Consider the following 21,930-nt stretch of genomic DNA (forward strand, 5'->3'; position numbering starts at 1 on the left):
ATTCTTGATTACGCTTTCTCCTCGCTTTGATCGATTAAACTCAACATGAATCACAGAACCGATATTAAAATTTTTAAAAATAATAAGTTTAGAGAACGATAACGAGAATTAAAAGAACCAAGAATATTTCGATAATATTTCAAAAATATTGCAGTAATACAACCGCGTATTTTTAAAAAATGTTACGTTCGTTGAGTATGGTATTTAAAAAGCTATTAATGGGAGAGCACTAAATCCCCTAGAAAATATTGCACCGCGATCGTTCCACTAGTGATTTTAAAAGGTAGCAAGGCGAGTTGAAATTTTACAAGTCTTTTTATTACATGGTCGACAACGTGGCTCGAGAAGCGAGCGTGAAATTCGATTTGTACGGCGACGACGTGTGTTATCTGTCTCAATGTGTTCAGAAACGGTAACGCAGTGACAGATACATTCGTCTAGATGTCCCGTCAAATTAAATTTACATCTAAACGACAAGTGAATCATAATTAATCTCGAAGGTGGAATTATATGACGAAACGCCCGATGAATAAATTGGGAAATTTAAAGGCGCCACTCGGTTCAGAGATCCGCCGATCTTATGAAATAACAATCATTTAATGCACACAGATGCACACGGTAAAATAATTCATATGAAACCATCGAATTCTGGAAATTGTGAGATATAAAACGAACCTGTGTAACTCTATTTAATTATATTAGTATTTATTATAATTCTTTCTTTCGTTAATATTATCTCGTGTCAATCTTCGATATCCCCTCTTTGTATCAACATCTATCTACAATAACGTCTGAACGATGAAACGAGAATGAAGAAATTTTTATTTCTGATGCTGGTAATATTATTAGTACATCGACGTTACTTATTTATACTTTGTCTTCAGGTGTTCCTTCAGAATACTCTCTCGCGCCATTTTTCAACGATGGAGCAAAATATTTCATTTGTGATACATAATTCTTCAATCCTTTCTGTTACTCCACTTAGAATAGTTTCTCGTATTAAATTACAATGTCAAAATCACGAAATTCTCGTTTCTGGGACTAGTAATAGTGACAGTGCGCCATTTTTGTTCCCTACATACTTAAATTTTCTTTGAACACACCTCTGCAGCATTATTCTATATCTATACTCTGTCAACGCGACAACGTCTGAATCCTTATCTCGAAATTAAGAAATTTCAGTTTTTGATGCTAGCAGTAGTATCATCATCTGCTCCCGGTCTTTAAATTTTTCTTCAGAGTAGTTTCCCATTCCAATCCGCGATATCTTCGCTTTCTATCAACACGTGCAATGTCTAAACCACGATGTACAAGTCACGAAGTTCTTGTTTTTAATGCTAATAACATAAATCAACAGTATTCATTTAGATCTTGTCTTCAGATTTTCCCTCAATAATTCCTCGTACAAATCTTCGGTATCTCTACTTTCTATCAACTCGTCACTCTACTCCAGTTGCTTTTCACCAACGACGCAAGGAATACTAATTACCAATGAATGAATTTAAAACAATCGCATAGATGTGTTAATTTTAAAAGCCTAAGATCGGTAAGTCCTAGGATCATAATCATAACGAGATGGTAACAATTCGAAAACTGGTTGCAAATGTTTCAATTTTGGGATTTTATCAAACCATTTGCACGAATTCTAGGATCTGTCACCGCTAATTGGTGAAAGTCCATTTTGGATTGAAATAAACCTAGGTTAGGTTTTATTTTATCTACATCATCAACAGTATTAGGAGTCAATTTGACACACGTCATCTTTCTAAGGTTAACATGTTGAGTGAGCACTAGATGCCGAGCATTCAAGTATGCTGAAAAGTTTGAACAGAAGATTACTTTGTTTCACTTTGTCGTTTAGACTGTGAGAATGATGCAGTCAATGCACAAATATACAAATCATAAATAGAAGGTAATGGGGCGAGGAGTGCCAGAAAGGCAAAAAGGCAATCACCAAGAGAAGATCAGTCAGAAAAAGCCACGAAAGTGTAAAGATTTATTTCAGCAGAGGGAATTTAGTTTTTACAATATATTAATTGTCATTAATAATTTAACCCTTGACAATGCCGGTCTCACTCACCAATGTCGATCAAACGAAAAGTCTACTGTCAATCCTCAGGGACTGACAGAGCACTCAACGTGTTAACTACAATTCTTTTCTTTGATAGCTTTTGCTTCTCCCACCCCAGTTCACATATTCCCAAGTATGTGCATGCTTGGTTAACTCATTAGAAAGCACACTCTCGATTAAACAAATCGGACTTTTACTAACTGGTATTGATAAATCTCAGCATTTACCGAAATAGCTTGATCAAAGCTCAAAATAGAAGCCTTTCCCAGGTCTTTTAAAACTTTCACTACCTCGCTATGATAAATCCAAGGATTTACTAATTTTCTGACTTTTACAGTAACATATACTCACTTGGAGAGCGCATTCCTAATAAAACAAACCGGACTTTTACCATCTGGTATTGGTAAACCTCGGCATTTGTCAAGATAGTTTGGTCAAAGCCCAAAGTAAAAACGCTTGTAAGTTAATTTGGGACTTCTACCATCTCGTCATGTTAACAGCTAGGATTTACCCATTCTCTGACTTCCAGAGTAGCGGATAAACATTTTTGCGAAGAAAAATTCTGATATTCCTCTCCCTTGGATCGTCACATCCGCGACGCGGTCCAGCGAGCAGCTGCGTTTAAAGTAACGAGATGACTGTAGGCAGAGATGAGATAACTTCGTCTCAATAATTCAGATACCTAACAGCTTAGCCCTGTCCCGTACATAATGCAGTCTATCCACCCCATCGCACTGCCTTATCCACCCCTGCTTTGACTGCCAACTCTCTCTCCTCTCCACCTCCTCAAGGATCGCACCCCTTCGTCGTCTAACCAGTCCGGTCGCCGACTCTTCCTCGGGGTTCTTGCCATGGCTTTTAAAGTGTCAAACCCTCGAATCCGCGATTCGGATCGTTTCGATCCGACGCTGCTAGACCCCACCGCGATTCACCTCGTTAAACATTCATCGTTCCCTGTGTTGGATCACGCCTGTAACCGGTCGAACACGAACACCGCCGCCATTGCAAACCACTCATTTCCTTTTTCCACCATGGAAGTCCGCGATGAGCCAAGAAACACTTCCAGTTCCTACCCTAGTTTCGTCCTTGTCGCGCGAAACGCTTTTGTCGGATCTGTCGAGGACGACTGTCGCCTTCTGGAGACGCGTTCGTCGTTTAATGGTCTTCGACGTTTCTTGGTATACATGACAGTGATGTGCTAGCACTGTGGAGTCGGTGTATTAGTGGAAGTTAATTTATGTTGGAAGTAGATCAAGATGAGGAGCCAGGTTTGCTGACTCTTATTCATGCAGTGTTTATTCTTCACGGTTCTGAAAAATTGTTTTGGAAAATTGTTTATAAATTTGAATTTTTAATTATAAATGAAGATGAAAGGTACGCTTATTACAAGATTAATTGAAAAATTATACGAACCTATATTCGAAGAAGAATCGCAAAGTTAAGTGATCAAAGTGATGACCAAAACGCAGAATACGGAATTTAAAAAAATTTTTTTAAACGACGAATTAAAATAAAGCAATTGTTAAACAACGCGATCCCAAAAGGACTGATCCTCGTAGAAAGTGAAATAAGAAAAGGAATATCGCAACGACAGATGACCACTTGTGTCACGCCATAAATATAAGATCCAATCGATATTACGTGTTCACGATGGAAAGATAAAAGCAAATTTAGAACACTAGTTGGCGAAGTGGTAACGAAAAGTTATAGTTGACGATAGAGGGATAACGATAAGAGTAATGCGTCCCAGGTTGCGAGAGGATACGGTTATGCCGGCCGCAGCGAATGGGGTGAAGCGTTGTCGGGTCTGCAAAATGTAATCGGCACGGCGCCCTCAATTATTAATTGCTAACCGCGTTAATTACTTGCACGGGTGTAGGCGCGCCTGTCACTGGGACAGCGGCGTAGCCGCGCTTGATTTTCCGTCGGAACCAGCCCCGTGTAATCGAATCGGCCGCCGTTAATAAAAAGTGCATCGAGTTATATCTTATCGATCTCCAGCCGGATCACTTCGCCACCTGCGGTGCCGAATTTCGGCCTAACGAACCGATGCAAATTTATTCCCTGACAAAAGTCGAAATTCCATTTTTCGCGTAACGAAATTCATCCCGGGTATTTTCTTTCCCTTAATTCTTCATCGTCTTCGATTTTTATGAGTCCCTGAGATTTCACGAAGCGAATTTATTCTGATTAAAAGGCGATGAATGGGAGTTTTTAATAAACATTACTTGATTTCAATGGAATTTATATATTTATATATTTTTATATATTTAATTTTTTAGGAATTTTAAAGCAGCGTGGATCTGTTAGTATTTTTATTTATTTCCCGAAGTTTTTGAATACCTTACTATGATTGTAACACAATATTATTATTTGCTATTATAATTATAATTTATGTAAAAATATAAAATGTATTATCCGGTATCTATTTTTCACGTTGTATTCATTTTTCGCCTATGAAAACATTGTAAATAAACAGTTGTAAATCAAATATCATAATAAAAAAATTTATTTTTTACGATTTCTTAATAACTCATCTCATTTACAAGTGCTACTTCAAGTTTAAACATGTTATATGACATATATTAGATTTAATAAAGAAAATAATGTATATCGGTTAAATTTTTAAAAACAGATATACAATCCATTGAAATATTAATAACTTAATACGTATTACTATACCCTTGTGGCTGGCCCTTGCATATAAATATTACTCACGTTCATAAGACTCCTATAATAAAAAAAATCGAAACTGAAAAAACAGCCAATTCCAGGTTTAACCAATACAGAACATTCCCCTCTACGCTGATACATAAAAAAACCTAATCCAAAAGCCAAATTTCGGAAAAAGAAGCCAAAAGAGTAAACTGCGCAGCACGATTTCACACCAACTGACACTTTCGGCACTATTTCTCGAAAACGCTCGCTTGAAACCGAAAATAGATAATCAATCCCGATAATGAAAAATTCATTCTACTCGGATATATGGAACAAACCTAATCCAAAAGCCTAATTTCGGAAAAAGAAACCAAAAAAGTAAATTGCGCAGCACGACTTCACACCAACTGACACTTTCCGCGCTATTATTCGAAAACGCTCACCCGAAACAGAAAAAAAATAATTAATCCCGATAAAGAAAAATTCACTCTACGCGGATATATGGAACAAACCTAATCCAAGAGCCTAATTTCAGAAAAAGAAGCCAAAAAGTAAACTGCGCAGCACGATTTCACACCAACTGACACTTTCGGCACTATTTCTCGAGAACGCTCGCTTGAAACCGAAAATAGATAATCAATCCCGATAATGAAAAATTCACTCTACTCGGATATATGGAACAAACCTAATCCAAAAGCCTAATTTCGGAAGAAGAAGCTAAAAAAGTAAACTGCGCAGCACGACTTCACCCCAACTGACACTTTCGGCACTATTTCTCGAGAACGCTCGCTTGAAACCGAAAATAGATAATCAATCCCGATAATGAAAAATTCACTCTACGCGGATATATGGAACAAACCTAATCCAAAGGACTAATTTCGGAAAAAGAAGCCAAAAAAGTAAATTGCGCAGTACGACTTCACACCAACTGACCCTTTCCGGGCTATTATTCGAAAACGCATGCCCGAAACAAAAAAAAAATAATCAATCCCGATAATGAAAAATTCACTCTACGCGGATATATGGAACAAACCTAATCCAAAGGACTAATTTCGGAAAAAGAAGCCAAAAAAGTAAATTGCGCAGTACGACTTCACACCAACTGACCCTTTCCGGGCTATTATTCGAAAACGCATGCCCGAAACAAAAAAAAAATAATCAATCCCGATAATGAAAAATTCACTCTACGCGGATATATGGAACAAACCTAATCCAAAGGACTAATTTCGGAAAAAGAAGCCAAAAAAGTAAATTGCGCAGTACGACTTCACACCAACTGACCCTTTCCGGGCTATTATTCGAAAACGCATGCCCGAAACAAAAAAAAAATAATCAATCCCGATAATGAAAAATTCACTCTACGCGGATATATGGAACAAACCTAATCCAAAGGACTAATTTCGGAAAAAGAAGCCAAAAAAGTAAATTGCGCAGTACGACTTCACACCAACTGACCCTTTCCGGGCTATTATTCGAAAACGCATGCCCGAAACAAAAAAAAAATAATCAATCCCGATAATGAAAAATTCACTCTACGCGGATATATGGAACAAACCTAATCCAAAGGACTAATTTCGGAAAAAGAAGCCAAAAAAGTAAATTGCGCAGTACGACTTCACACCAACTGACCCTTTCCGGGCTATTATTCGAAAACGCATGCCCGAAACAAAAAAAAAATAATCAATCCCGATAATGAAAAATTCACTCTACGCGGATATATGGAACAAACCTAATCCAAAGGACTAATTTCGGAAAAAGAAGCCAAAAAAGTAAATTGCGCAGTACGACTTCACACCAACTGACCCTTTCCGGGCTATTATTCGAAAACGCATGCCCGAAACAAAAAAAAAATAATCAATCCCGATAATGAAAAATTCACTCTACGCGGATATATGGAACAAACCTAATCCAAAAGCCTAATTTCGGAAGAAGAAGCTAAAAAAGTAAACTGCGCAGCACGACTTCACACCAACTGACACTTTCATCACTAAATTTAGAACGCAAATGATCGAAACGAGGAAAAATCGACTCATGAGATAGAGAAAAGCCTAATGGATGCTGCTATGCAGAGAAAACCTAATCCAAAAGCCTAATGTCGAAAATATACGCGAAAGAATTGAACTGTGTAGGACGATTTCACAGGCACTTGTTCATCACCTTATTTCACATGTGCACGTTCACTTTTCTCCACATGTGGTTTGTTACTGTCGAATAAATGTTCACAGTTATTTATCCTGTTCTTGGTAAAGTTCTCTTGTGGTCCTTTCGTACATATCACGACGATGTTGCAAAGGTTGTTCATTGTTCCGAATTAATAACTGATACTGCGTATTATCGTTCTTGAATATTTCTTTAGTCAGTTGCAGTAAGTGGAAGACTGATCAAGGATGCACTACTTCATGAAACGTTTTGTTCAGGGACTGAAAGTTTCACTGTAACGCGTGTAAATATTGCATCATGTGCTACCGGCATCGCGTCGACTAGAAGTGTTCTGCGATTGGACAAAGCTGTGCCTTGTTTTCGCGGGAAGATTCCTCGTCTTTGAAATAGCCATGTGCTCAAGTATCGATATAAAACATTTATCGATGTTTCTTATATTTATTAATATTAATGAAGCAAATATAAATATATTTCTATTGCGAAAAATTCCAAATTTCTATAATTAATTCATGAACTTGAATTATTAATTATTCCATTATACTAATAGAAAGATAAACCATTAGTATCTTCGACAATAGTTCAAACACTGTATGCAATAATCATCAATAGTAAATTTAACAAGAAATTCATATCCTGAATTATATTAAAAGCTCGCTAAAACTGTGCCTGTACGATGCAATTATAAAAGTTGATGAATTAATTACAGACGAACATGAAGTCACAAATGAAGATGAGTGACTTTGTTCTTGGTAAAAAGAAAATGAAACTGCAATGGTTATATGTTTAGGTATTTTCTATTTACTTTGGAAGTTTCACATATACACGTTAATTGTTAACGATATAATAAACAGACATGTAGACATTAGAATCTAAGTAGATGTCCGTGTAACGGACCGTTACGAGAAAAAGATGTTTCGTGATACATATCACGTAATAATTATCACTATAATGACTATATATATATATATATATATATGTACAATATTTATAGATATATGATAAATGATTCTATTCAAATACATGAGTTATCTTAATAATTCTTGATATCTCTTATCGTGCATTTCCTCGGTTTTCTCTTGTGCTAACCCTTATAAGGTGTGTTTTATTCCCTATTCATTTTCCTTTTTATTTTTATCATCTTCAACATCATCTATTTTATGATTTTCTACTTTCTTCGGTTCCTTTTTTGCATCTATCAATTTATTTTTTATCCTTTCCTTCACTGGTCTGAAAATATAAATATAAGACAGTCAATAAAAATTCCTACTTTCTATAACATAGTTATAATGTAAACAGTAAACTAACTCTTTTCCTTTCTTTATAATTTCTAATTCTTCTTGAGTTTTTACTTCGTTGTCACTTTCCCAATCGCTACTGCGGTCTTCCTTCCATTTTTTATTTGCAAGTTCAGGTGATACAACAGCTAGTTGTGAGCTTAATTTTGAATCAGTTAAATGATCATGAGCTGATTTGTCCTTACCACTAAACTTTTTATTTAATATCACAGATTCTTCTTCACTTTCCTCTGCTTCTTCACCAAATGATAAAAGATTGAAATCTCTGTAACAAAATTTTTCATTGCAAAAAATAGTACTATCAGGGCCAAAATCTGCAAACATATGTGATTTTTACTTGACTGCTGCTGTTTTTGTTTTTGAACTGTCCTTTACTTCTTCATTTTCTTGTACTATTATTCTTGGTATAATATCAGAAAATGGATTGTTCAATATTTCAGTTTTTCTTATTTTTGGAGGATAAAGTGGTCTATCATTCTACAAAAAATAGGAAATGTTATATTTATATTAATTCCTGATATATTTTTTTGTAAACATTAAATTTACCTCATCTACAAGTGCTTCTTCGAGTTTAAGCATACTATATATATATTCTCCAGTAACTTTACCAAAGATTTATGTTTATTCTGCAAATCTGGTGTAGAACTAAGAATAAAGAAGTATTGGGAACCATTGTCATCTTCTCCAGTATTAGCCATAGCAATTAAACCTCATCCACAGGAACGTAATCTTGTACGAAAATCGTCCTAAAAGACATATATCCAATAATTATTTTTGAATAAAAAAGGAATTCATTTTATTTTTAAATGTAGTCTCACTTTAAATAGTTCTCCATATATTTTACCACCTTGTCCTGTACCTGTGGGGTTACCACCTTGTCCTGTACCTGTGAGGTTACCACCTTGTGTTATGAATCCTTTGATAATTCTATGAAATATAGTGTCATCCCAATAACCATCCATACACAATTGTATGACATTTCTACATGTCTTTGGAGTTTCTTTGGCCCATAATTCTGACTCCACATCACCAACAGTTGTTTTCATTACAACCTAGTTATAACAAATATATTAGTTTGATTAATGTAAAATACTTTTAAAATCAAATTTATTAAAATTTATTATTTATTATTGTAATTCAAATTAGAAATTATTTAATATATTAATATAGAAATTTGGAAAGTAAATATTGTATATCGGTTAAATTTTTAAAAACAGATATACAATCCATTGAAATGATACTTATTACTTTACCCTTAGTGGCTGGCTCTTGCATATAAATATTACTCATGTTTGTAAGTCTCCTATAATAAAAAAAATCCTTCATCAATAATATTTCATATTAAATCTTTAGTCATATATAAATTAGTCAACCAAATGGTTCGTTTCTCAAATGATCATCAGCAGGTAAGACGTACCTTTTACCTCCTTTTGACATTGGCTGTATTGGTCCAATGAAGTCCATGATGTGCCACAGCACCATTATATTGCTGCTTTTATAGTTTCCAAGTTCCAATAGATATTTCTACACATTTGTGCCTTAATGCAACATTTACACTCTATATTCAATTTAATTTTACCTTTATCCTCATATTTGCAAGTCAATGTCACACATCTTTCTTTCTTGATACATATGCTGCCTCCTTTACATTTCTTGAATTGTCATAATACACATTTCTTCTTCTCACTGCTTTCATTCAAACATTTCTCCTTTCTTTATACACCTCGGTTCCATCATTCTGAAACTTAACATATTAGCAGTGATCATTGACTTTGACTACTGATATTAATCAGGAATACAGGAATACAACTATTGATCAGGAATACAACATACCTTTCAATCTCACTGTATTCTCTATATTTATTTGTTATAAGGGGCCATCGCTCAAATTAAATTCATTCCTTTTTGTTTGCCTAAGCCATCTTAATTTTCTGAATCTTTATTCTGCCATCAAAGATTTCTATCTTGTATGTTATATGGTTAGCCGACCTAGAATCCAATAGATATGTCATAACATATTTGTATTGCTGCTTCAATTTTTTTTCGCTATAAAATATAATTCTTGGCATCTAATACTAGTCTACGCTGGTGATATTCCATGAGTCTAATATTTTTCATGTGCCTGTTTATTTTAACAGAATATTGTCATTTCTCAAGCAAGCTCTGTTATCACTAATAAAAGGTGGAAAAGCAATGGCCCGTAACTTACACTATTTAATTACAACTGAAGGTTATGGTAATACAAAGCTTATATCCTTTTGTGTGATGCAGGCACACTTGCATGCACAAAAGTTTTGTATTTCCTGTATCTAATGATTATTTATATTTCCATTTTCTTTCTGTAGTAAGTAAGGTTACTATAGAAAACTGTTTTTCTTGCATAATATTCTTATTATTTTGTAATAAATATATACTTTCATAAGAAAGCGTAAACAATACATTTTTTTATTAAAAAATTTTATTTACAATTTTTATTTACAATATTTTCATAGGCGAAAAATGAATACAAAATAAAAAATAGAGTGAAAAGAACTACTAACTATGGACAGGAAACGAACTCCCGGACATGATTCATAGGAATTTTCGGGTGTCCCTATTAGGCCACAACGCCACTGAAAACCATTGGAAATAAATCTGTAGATACTGAAGTAATAAAACTTTAATCGTAAATATCTCAAAAAGTATTGGGTAGTGGCGGCTATAATGATATATATTCTTGACTTGCATGACGAAATCTACTAACCTGCAAAGTTTCAACTAAATCGGTGACCCGAAGGACTTGCACTCTCCTTATTAGAGGAAAATTTCAGATAACCCGATATTTCCTTCTAATTATCGTGAACTTCCGAGAAACAAAAGTGTCGGTGAAACGAGAAATTGATATCCTTCAAAGAAATTCAGGCAGACTTACCCAATCCGGGAACGGAAGAAAAAAAGGTAAAATTAACGAGGCACTTCTTGATCTTTGATAGATGGAATCGCGGCGTAATTCATGGGAAGAGTGCCACCGGTCTTCAGAGCTCGTTACGTAAAGGAACCAGTTTCGAGAAATTACAATCTGCCATTAACAAATATCACCGTCTCTTTTAAACCTCATATTTCGCCCATGTTTATTACATTTATTATACTTAAATTAATATCCGATGAAAAAACATGTTTACAATGAATTGATTCACGACCAAAAGATTTTTCATATAGCGAAACTTATCAGGAGTGCAATTTTGTAGAGTCCAACGTGAAATTTAGTAACACGCAGTTTATTAAAATACGAAATTTATCGAGATGTAAGGTACCGTGATTTAAATAGGTATTTTCGTGATAAAAATAATAGCGTGAAGTCTAACGTAAAATTCAGTAACACGCGGGTTATAAAAATGCGAAATTTATCGAGATATAAAATACCGTGATTTAAATAGGTATTTTTATGATGGAAATCGAAGAGAGACGGAGCAATTTAAAACGAGTTTTTAGTTATTTACTATTATATTGTAATAACGAAGTGATATTGGTCGTAAATTATTGCACCTGTATAAATAAAAATCGGTGATACTGTTGAATGACACGCTTTAACCATTAATTTTCATCGTTATTAAACGAAGCTGAAACTATGCATAACAAGTTTTTCCACTTACACTATCGGTTATAGGTTCGAGATTACCTCCGGTCTTAGATTTTAGAACACAGCGAGCGCGATTGCAATTAGCCGTAACTAATCGCCATTTATTTGCATTTCGAATGATAATTCTAGGACCATCTTGGTGGAAATCTCTTGCACATGTTGGCCGATTAGAAAATCACAGATGTAAATTTTAAACCTAGATTAGTATAAATTATATATAGCGAAGTACAAAAAAATACGATTTTAAAAATTACTATGTCTCGGTGAAACCTCGAAGTATTTCAAAAATACACTTATTACAAAATTATTATTATTTTTAATAAAATTAAAATCTAAAAAGGTTTGATCGGGTTTGAAGAGGTTTGAAGAAGTTTGATTCTCAATTCTATAAAATTAATTTCACCTATTATATATAATTTCATCTATGATACATATGTACTACCGAAAACATTACTACATTAGTACTTTAATGTAGATCGAACTTGAAGAAGAAGAATTGTAAACGCAATCCATAACAATATATAGATTTTTTTTACACAATATAGATTCTTTTTATGGGTCTTTACAAACTTTCAAAAGACAATTACGGATAATTACTGATTGAAGCTATTCCTCCTGAACAAAGAGTTTATAAACACGTCCCTTCGGTGTTATATTATGTATAATTTGTTTGCTTTTCTTTTATATGTGAAATTTTATGTAAATGGACTACGGTCCATATATGAATAAAATAATAATAATATATTTTTTAAATATTCATTCTCTGGCTACTTAAATCAAACCCAACTCTCTTTCCATTAATTTTCTCCAACACCAAATGAATATCATTGAAAAGAGTCGAGAAATTACCATTTCCAATAGCACAGCTATCCACAAAATTAGAAATCTACCCAACATACTGTGAGGTTTTATATATATGAATGGAAATGAGATAGAATAAGTGAAAATCATTTGCCATGATATAAATATAATATAATACAGTACAGTCTAATATGAATGATAGTTACGTGAGAATCGTCAAAGAGTAAACATGTGTTAATAAGAATGTTCTAGATAGTGTGAATCCTTTTGTTTAAAATAGCTTATTGAGAATTGTTGTCAATATTTAAATATTATTATCTAAATATATTAATTTGTTAACTGTTAAAACACGTACAAGATATTGGTTTCCATTTCTATCCATATATACATCAATAACGTCCAGGAACCATAATTAATCCAACCCCATCCTGTGCATTTCCATTTCCACATTAATCTCTTCAATATCGCAATCGTTCAATAAATGTATCCAGAAAAATCGAAGGACATTACAAAAACCCATTGCCGACACATGAGATACTCATCGGAAACTTGAGCAAACACGCGTGTACGCTTATACCTAACACACGTGCACCAGCATCTCAGCGTACATCTGAAAAAATTCGTTCTCTCCGAACTCGGAGCATAACTAAACCAGACCCGACTGTGCAGCTCCTTTTTCATTAATTTTCCACGATATCGTATCTCAGGCATTTAATAACGCTCGGTCAGAAGGGTGAAATCGTAAATCGGCTGGAAAGCAGCCGAACGCAGAAAAGATAAGGCGGCGTGGCGCGCGAGTGCGAGCGTTTGCTACAATTATGGCGCGGCGGTAACGAGGAGAAAATAAACGAGTCGATCGAATGTTGATTGCGGCTGAGAACTGCCGTTATCTGAAATCTCTGCTCGACAACGTCGGCTGTTCTAGTCGTTAATCGTGCAACAACCGATCGAGTTGTGTCCCGATTGAACCGACTCGTTCCTTGATACACGGGCTACCGATGGGGCCCGCTCGCCGTTCCGGCGCGAGCAGAGAGACGAGGAGAGGACGAGGAGAAGCTGGAACCGCTCGTCGCGGAGATAAACAAAGGTACAACGAAACCGTTTAATTACCGAGGACCGGAGATTAACTCTAATGGAACGACGGTGTTTCGTGGCTCGTATGGAAGCGGCTCGCTGATTGGCCGCGTTATCCAGTCTGGCGCCTTTCAGACTGAGCAACTTTCCGGCCCGATCTCGTTGCCGAACGGCCCCCGACTTTCAGTCTCTTTAACGCCAGGCGAATTTATCGTCCACGGGATGATGGTCGAATTCGTGAAAGACGTCTTCGAGTTTCGGCAAGTGGCTGATCAGAAGGTCAGACATTGGCAGCGTGTGATTCTTTGTTGCCTGTAAACTCGAGAGAAAGTGGCTGTGATGATTGGGTAAGATTTAGGTAATTCTTATCTAGAGAGGTGGTTGTAAAAGGTGGTGGTTTGGGGTACTGTTTTGTGGAATTGTAATAAGTATGTTGTAAGAAAGGTATATGAAACGGTTATATAGAACATTGTTGGACTTCAACGATATAAAGGATGTATATACAGGGTGGGTCACCACAAATTGCCATCTAGATATACGTCATTATTATTACGCATGGGGAAATGTTTTGGATGATGTTGAATGGTTTTGAGAAAGAAATATTCTGATTGTACTAGTTTCTTTGTAGATGGACGTGTAAAAGACATATGAAGGTCATTAATATTTTTTTAAATGGAATCATATACTTTTTATTACATCAGATGCTCCTTCAAATTTTTTACCGAAAAGTATTAACTTATTTATGTTAAAAAATCATTATTTTAGGAGATATTTTAATTTTACTGTCTAAAAATGGATTCATGAATTTAAAAAATATGCATTACTAGTCAACAGAAAATCCACATTGGCTTAGATAGTGATAACTTAGGCTAAGTACTGTATGAAGTTTGGGAAAATTGAATTTTTGGGTTACCGATATTGTGTACATGTTTATGGAAATAAATATCCCAGGAGGAAATATAGCTATGTTAAATTCTTGGATTTTAATAATACAAAGCAGATGTAAGGGAAGAAGAATTTTAAAATTTTTCGCTGTTATATTCAATGAATACGGTATTATGATTCGGGAAATTTCAAGGGGTTGAAAAATGGCGAAAGATTTCGATAAAGTCTTCGTATAAGTGAACCCATCGACGTTGCCAACAAGTCGGCCATTTTGTGGTTCCCTAATAGACTTAGTGCTAGAAAACAGACACCCTTGAGCCAGCCCTCGGTGAGCTAGCGCTGTGCCACCGACGAATCGAATTAACTTTATTACGTTTGTCTTCTGTTTTCCGCCCCAACAACCACCAGTCTCTTTCACCCCTCGACTTCTCTCGCTCGATTTCTCCGATCTTGTTTCCTACTCTTCCCAGTACTCCAGCAAACTCCTATACCATTTAACCGAATAGATATTCCGAGTATAGCACGGTATACCAAAGAACGATAACTTTGATTTTACAGCTTTGTCAAGCTTTCCTTTTCTTGCAAATAAGCATCCAACAATTTTTTAATTAAGAATATTTGGAATCTGGAGAAATTGGAAATTAGGTATATTTAAGACGAAATAAGATTGGAAACTTCAAAATTCACATATTCGTTAATACCAATGTTACTAATATTGATACCACACAATCGTTGATATGATAATTTATACAACATTACAGTGCCAAATTAAAACCTAATTCCTAACAGAATTACAACTCGAAACTTCATCGTTACCTCAAAATCCATCATCCATCGATCTCGATATGGAATACTCTATATTAAAGCACTATAATCAACCACGACACTTTAAGGACCGTTAAGCGAAACACCCTGCTCTTTTCATTGCTCAGCGAACGTTCGATCATCTTCAATCTTTCCATCTGTTCCAGGAGGCAAACCGCGGAGGAGCGAGAAGCTGAGAGGCAGGCAGCGAATCGGTTGATGTTGTCCCTTCAAGCCGAAGCGCTTGGAAAAGTGGCTTACCCCACAACGGTACCCAACCATCCAGCGGGGACCAGCGTTCCCAGCTTGGACAGACAGCAGGCACCCACTGCTCTCACCCATCCTGTGGGCCAGTGGGCCTCGCCGTACGGCCCGCCGCAACCTCTCGCTGAACCAATTTGTTGAACCTCCACGATCCACGCGAATTCGAACACTCTTATCCAGTGAAATCTAACAGTGAAACTAAATCTACCGACTAGTAAGCACATCGTTTCTTGCTGCGAAGATCGCAGTCTTACGACGCTCGACGACAGAAAAAGGACTGTTATAAAATAGCTTACTAAATGATAGCGATAATCGTTGGATTCGTGAAAAAATGTACTTTATTTCGATTCTTTTTTCTCGAAATTTTTCTTTGAGATTACGCAAAGGAACCAGTAGTTGAGATCGCTATTAGGTCGAGTATATGTGTTCTCCAAGATGATGAGGAAGATTTTCCTTCTTCATTTCGGAAGATTAATTGTTAAGTTAAATCGGTATCTAATGCGGAAGAAAGATGAGTACTTGAAATGTTGAATGTGGAGTACTATAGCATGATGGATCATCGCTCCTTTTCGTTGGATCTCTTCCAAATTTAAATAAAGTTGTTTGAAGCTTTTCCTTTTGAAATTTTAGCTGACGAGAAATTATCTATTTTGCATTTTTCGCAAAGACTATCCAGTGGTTTAAAAAATAACTTTAAAATATTCGGTATAATTTGAATACTTCGTGAAAGTATTTCATCTTTGATGCTTAAATATTTCTTTGGAGAATATTCGTAAAACTTTTATTCTGAGAATTGTCTATGTTAATCTAACAAAAAAATTTTCAAAATGTGATATTTTAGCAAAATTAGCAAAATTCGATATTTCTTAGTTGAAAGAAAATTTTACAAAATTTTTTCTCAGAATCTCAGAGCCAGTTTCGCCTTATTTATATCGAAGTGTGCGAAGTATGAACGGTGAAACGTCAGAACGATCATCGCCGCAGTTCCAGCAATCCGAAGATCAACACGGGATAATCTCTTGCTATTACGGGCCTGTTAGTGTGAGAACACATATAGATACATGGACATGTGTATTGGGGCGCGGGTTTAGGAAATTTCCCGAAATGACAGGTAATTGGGAGGTAATTTGACGTGACGTTATTGACAGAGAGAAGGAGTAGCAGAGATCGAACGAAAAAGAGCAAATGGAAGACAGCAGTCGTCTCGATTGCGTTATTTCTAGGTAATATCAACGTCTTACCGTCATGACGGCCAATTTTATCGACATACTTAATTAACGAACCGTGGGGTCTGATAGGAAGCTAAAAAAGAAACTTAAATAATTACGGATCGCTCTCGTTTTTCGCCACCACCAACCCCCAAGTGGACTCACCTCCCCGGAATTTACCCTCGTCAAACTGACACGATACCCGGGAACACTTGAAAGAAGTAGAAACACGAAATGAAAAAGAGAAACAGCGAAGACAGGGTGAAATCCGGACAGCTTCGAAGTTCGCGAAAATTCTTCGATCCTTGATCGAATTAACCCTTTCGACGACGGCTGATTGAGGTCTTGAGGACTGGCTTGTCTTCTATAATGGAAGTAGAGTCGAGAAAGAAGTCAGGATGTTAAGAGGTACTTGATGATATAAACATTTAAAATTTTTTATTTTTAAAATTTCTTTTTTAATTTTTAATTTTTTTACACCATCTCCCTTAATTCTTATGACTAACAAAAATCTCGAAGATTGTTGTCTGTAATGGAAATTAATTCAGGAAATTAATTCAAAAGAATTAAGAAATCTTGGAAATTTTGAATTTAAAAAATTTGTTATACAATTCTTCTTAATTTAACATTGTCGAATTATTTTTTAGTAGATTTTTTGATTACCTGCTGAAGAAATTTGTTAATTTTTAATACAATTATTGTTAAATTTTAGTGAAGTATAGTCATTCTAACGCTATTGCATCTTGCCTCTTTTAGTTCGAGTAAAATTTGTTCTTCAGAAATTGTCACATTTTTCGAGAATTTCTGATATCTTTTTAATTACATTTTTCTCTTGTAATAAAAATTCTTAAATAATTCGAATTGCATTTACACTTTTGAATTTAGAAAACGAATCGCAGTTCATATTTAATTTTAATGCGATTGTACAATATAGAAACACCATTTTTTAATTGGCTAATAATCTCATTACTATGGTTGGTAGATTATAATTAATTAAATAATAAAATAGCTCCCTTGCTTTCCAAATTTTCCTCGTGAAGTAATTCTGAAGAATGATATAAGCAAAATAAAATATTTCTAACTTTTATACTATTCTAATTAATGAAAAAATTATTCCTGTAACAGCTAAAGACACATATAAAATCTAAAATAAATTTTGTACATTTGGTGCTTCATTTTCAAGAAGATAGAGTTTCAAAAATTGATCAGATACGCTCTGTTCCGACAGTTTGTAAGCTACTTAAATAGATTGCATATATTTAATAATGAAATAACGGAATGTAACAAATACAAATAGTATACGACGAAACTTATTAAATAAAGATACAATCAAATTCACTGTTATTTAATAAATTTTTAAAAACTCAATCTCTCCGAAAACAAAACTTCAAATGAAAAAACTTCATTCCGCGCTTTCTATTTAATTTTTCATGTAAAATCAGCTTAAAGTCCTACATCATGCTCATTAACAATCGATATTTTATACCTTATTAACGTTAAAAGTACAAACGTATTAAAATAATCCAAGACATTTTGTTTTTCCTATGAATTTATTTTCCTGCATCGAATCACTTAATGACCACAAAATTTGCTGTTATACCTTTTTCCCTATGATTTACCTCTATCGAATCACTTCGTCTATTATCTTTTGCATATAATACATTCAACGATACCTCACAAGTAGTTCCAATATTAAAAATTCTCCATAATTTTTTTAATAACAAATGTTCATTTATTTACTGTAATAGTATTGAATATTACGTAATTCTTAATACTATATAAAGGAAAAAAGATGTCGTTGGAAGGGTTGAAATTACATTGTCGAGGAACTCCATTTCGCTAATGTTTCACGGCAGCAATAATTCAAAGCGTAACAGAACACGATTTATATTTACTATTTACCCGAAACTTCCTGCTCGGTGCATCCTACGAATCGTGCAGCTTAAACGAAAGATCGATACGACATATCTGTGTATATATTAGCGCGATAGTTTGTAATTATAGGTACCACGATATATGTACGATATTAATCCGTTTCTGCGATCGACTTGGCAAACAAAAGCGTTTCATTTCGGACACTAGATGCACACGTATTCAACGATCTTAGATCTAGAAAAGAATTCTGTGCCTTTGCGAATGAAACGTGAATTTTATTTCCCCGAATTCCATCCAGAAAGTTTGATCGAAGATCAATTAGAAATTAATTCGAAAATTAAACAATCTTTTTAACGCTTTGATCCAGAATTTTTCTCTGTTCCTAGATTTTGAGTATAGTCTTTGGAATTAAAATTTGTCTCGCGATATTCTCTCATGTCGCAATGTTGCTGTCAAAAGTGGCAAAATCTTTCCAGCAGTGTTTGCCAGAGAGCACAGTGATTAATATATATTTCACCTGAGATTACTATCATTTTAAAAGTTAAATATCAACGAATATATGAAAAAAATAATAAAATTTCTCAATTGGAAATGATCATATATACTTGAGAATTGAAAAAGCCCAGAATTTTTTCCTACATCTGATACATACGAGCCAACACACGCAATTAAATACACGCAAACATATACCTTGTACATATTATTTTCTTAGACATACGGAGAATCATAAAGAGTAATTAAGGGTATATTATCGTGAAGGAATATCATAAGTTATAAATATTATATCGTTACTACTAAGATTCGTCGTCGTCATCGAAATAGAGCGTGTAAGTCGTTTAATTAGGCACGTATTTAAGTTAAGAGCAACCGTAAATTAACGATCGTAGAGAACGATGTGATGTTATGTAAGTACGTATAACGTTGTATATAACTGACAAATGGAAATAATGCACGTTGATTGTACGAAACTTCACGAACTCATAATAAGCAAACACACGATAGAATAACACGAAACCCTTGGCTTAGTATTTATTTGTTAAACAAATGATTTTTCAACACGTACATACGTTTGTTGACGACATCACCGTGTAATTCTTTTTCTCTTTTCGTTAGATCGTTCGACACTGGCATAGTTATTCAACCAATAAGGTTTAATTTTTCTTTTTTTTAGGTAACATTCCCGTTGATGTAAAATAAGAGAGATAATCGGCGAAATAATCTCGAATGATTCGAAATAAATCGTTCTCTTCGCAATGACGATGATTTTTATCCATTATATCCGGATCTCTTCTGATCTCTACGTTGAAGTTCGCCTCGACCGAAACACGTTTCATTTTTTCAATCCCGATACATTTTATAAGGTACACTGTATATATTTTTTCAATTGTATCGCACAGAATAAATTTATATGACCACGTGAATGAGCGAACAGTTTTCTGCAACGATGATTATATTTTTAAGGGAGAAAATGGTAACATGGAACCTTCTACATTTCATCGATTTTTGCTAAACAAAAATTTGATAATTAATTAATAATTAACTTAAAATACGGACTTAATACGATCTTCGTCCATTCCTATTTCACATCTAAGGATTTAAGATGAAATGGATGAATATTTTATTAAGAAATTTTCCTTCATTTTTTGAAAATTAATTTTTCCACTTTGGAGTATGCTGGTAATTAAGTAATAAAGTTTCATATGGATTTATTAACTGAAATATTTGACAAATTTAATATACATATATATTGGTTAAAATAATATAAAATAATATTATTTACAGTAGTCACAAGAATGCGATATTCATTGATCTTATTGTGGACCCATAATTTAGACAACTGAAATCAGATCTATCTTTCACTATAATTATTCGAATAGTAGCAAATAAAATATTCATATATATTGTAATTCAGATGAAAATTTCTCTTAAGAGTCTTCACAATTTCTAATTGGAAGAACCTCATTTGAACCAACTGTTCCATATTACCATCGAGTATAAATATATAAATAATTAATAACCACAAAATTTGCTATTATAATAACGTAAATATACCCTGGAAGAATACAATGAAGTAACAGGAAATAACTAATAGCCAAAGAAATTATATACAGCTCTTAGACATTATCCAAACATGAAAGATAGTGTCACAATAGTTAAACACACCTGAAATTCGTTTTCCGTTGAGCAACATATGGCTCTGAAAATATAATTCTTATTACGGTGTTCCAATTGACGTAAAGAATTCCATATAGCCGTCTTCTTCTCTACGAAACCCGTTACGTGCTAAGAGAAGGTCTTGCACGATGACGGTGTTTGTTCTCGTAATCGAGAGGCTAGGATCGACGTTACGAAAGAACCGGAAGTTTCGCGTGTTACCAGCCGTCACGGATTGCTCTCACATTGTAACATCTCTTACCCCTTCGACGGTAAAACGGTGCAATTTCGTTGTAAATCGGGCACGAGAGGGAGGGAGGACACGAAATAACAGAGTAGAGCAACGCTCGTTGAAAGTCCGCTAGAAAACGATTCCGTGAAATTCATTTTCTGTAGAATTCGAACTGTCACTTACACGTGGATTCGACACAAGCCTGTGGTGGGTTCTGAGTGTGCAACGTGGAGAACGCTTTTACTGACTCGCGTTGGAGTTTTTAGTAAACTTCAAATAAATTTTACTATTTTTGTGTCGAGGACCAAGATAGAATTTGGTATTTAATTTTCTCCTTTCGTTTTAATGTAGAAATGATAAGACAAATTGCGGGGTAAAAGATAGAACAACTTACTTTTAATAAACACGAGGCAAATCTTCTATTTTCTTCGGTTTCTAATCTGCGTATGCAAAATTTGCAGTAAAATAAAATTTATTAAAGTATATTTCGAAAAAGGGGAAAAAGGATTAGAATTTCATACACATACATTTAGAATTGTTTTTGAGAGTTATATAAAACAAATTTTAATTATTCTTATTATTAAATAAAAGATTATTGGATAAAAATATAGAAATTATGCATTTTATGGTAACAAACAATTCATTTAATCAATTCCTAAAGCAAAGTAAAACAAATTGAAGTTATCAATTTTATCAGTAATATTTTTAAACGATATTCAAATTAAACGGAGTATATAATAATTACATTACCAACCGAGTAACACTCGTATCAAGAATTATAATTTCACCTCGATAAAGACGGGGACCAATTTGATTTTTGATTTTAATTT

At 34.4% G+C, this 21,930-nt stretch overlaps 1 protein-coding gene across 1 annotated transcript in view; it reads left to right on the top strand.

Annotated features, from left to right (window-relative positions):
* C15 (homeobox protein C15) overlaps positions 1-15,808 on the top strand; it is a 76,663-nt gene extending 60,855 nt beyond the window's left edge. Inside the window, exon 3 of the mRNA XM_017903580.1 lies at positions 15,535-15,808. Within this exon, the coding sequence (XP_017759069.1) occupies positions 15,535-15,772 (238 nt within the window). The 3' untranslated portion in view covers positions 15,773-15,808. The remainder of the gene's footprint in view (positions 1-15,534) is intronic.
* Positions 15,809-21,930: the final 6,122 nt, after the last annotated feature.

Source organism: Eufriesea mexicana, unplaced genomic scaffold (genome assembly GCF_001483705.2).
Source record: "Eufriesea mexicana isolate 0111107269 unplaced genomic scaffold, ASM148370v2 scaffold2421, whole genome shotgun sequence".
Taxonomy (NCBI): Eukaryota; Metazoa; Arthropoda; class Insecta; order Hymenoptera; family Apidae; genus Eufriesea; species Eufriesea mexicana.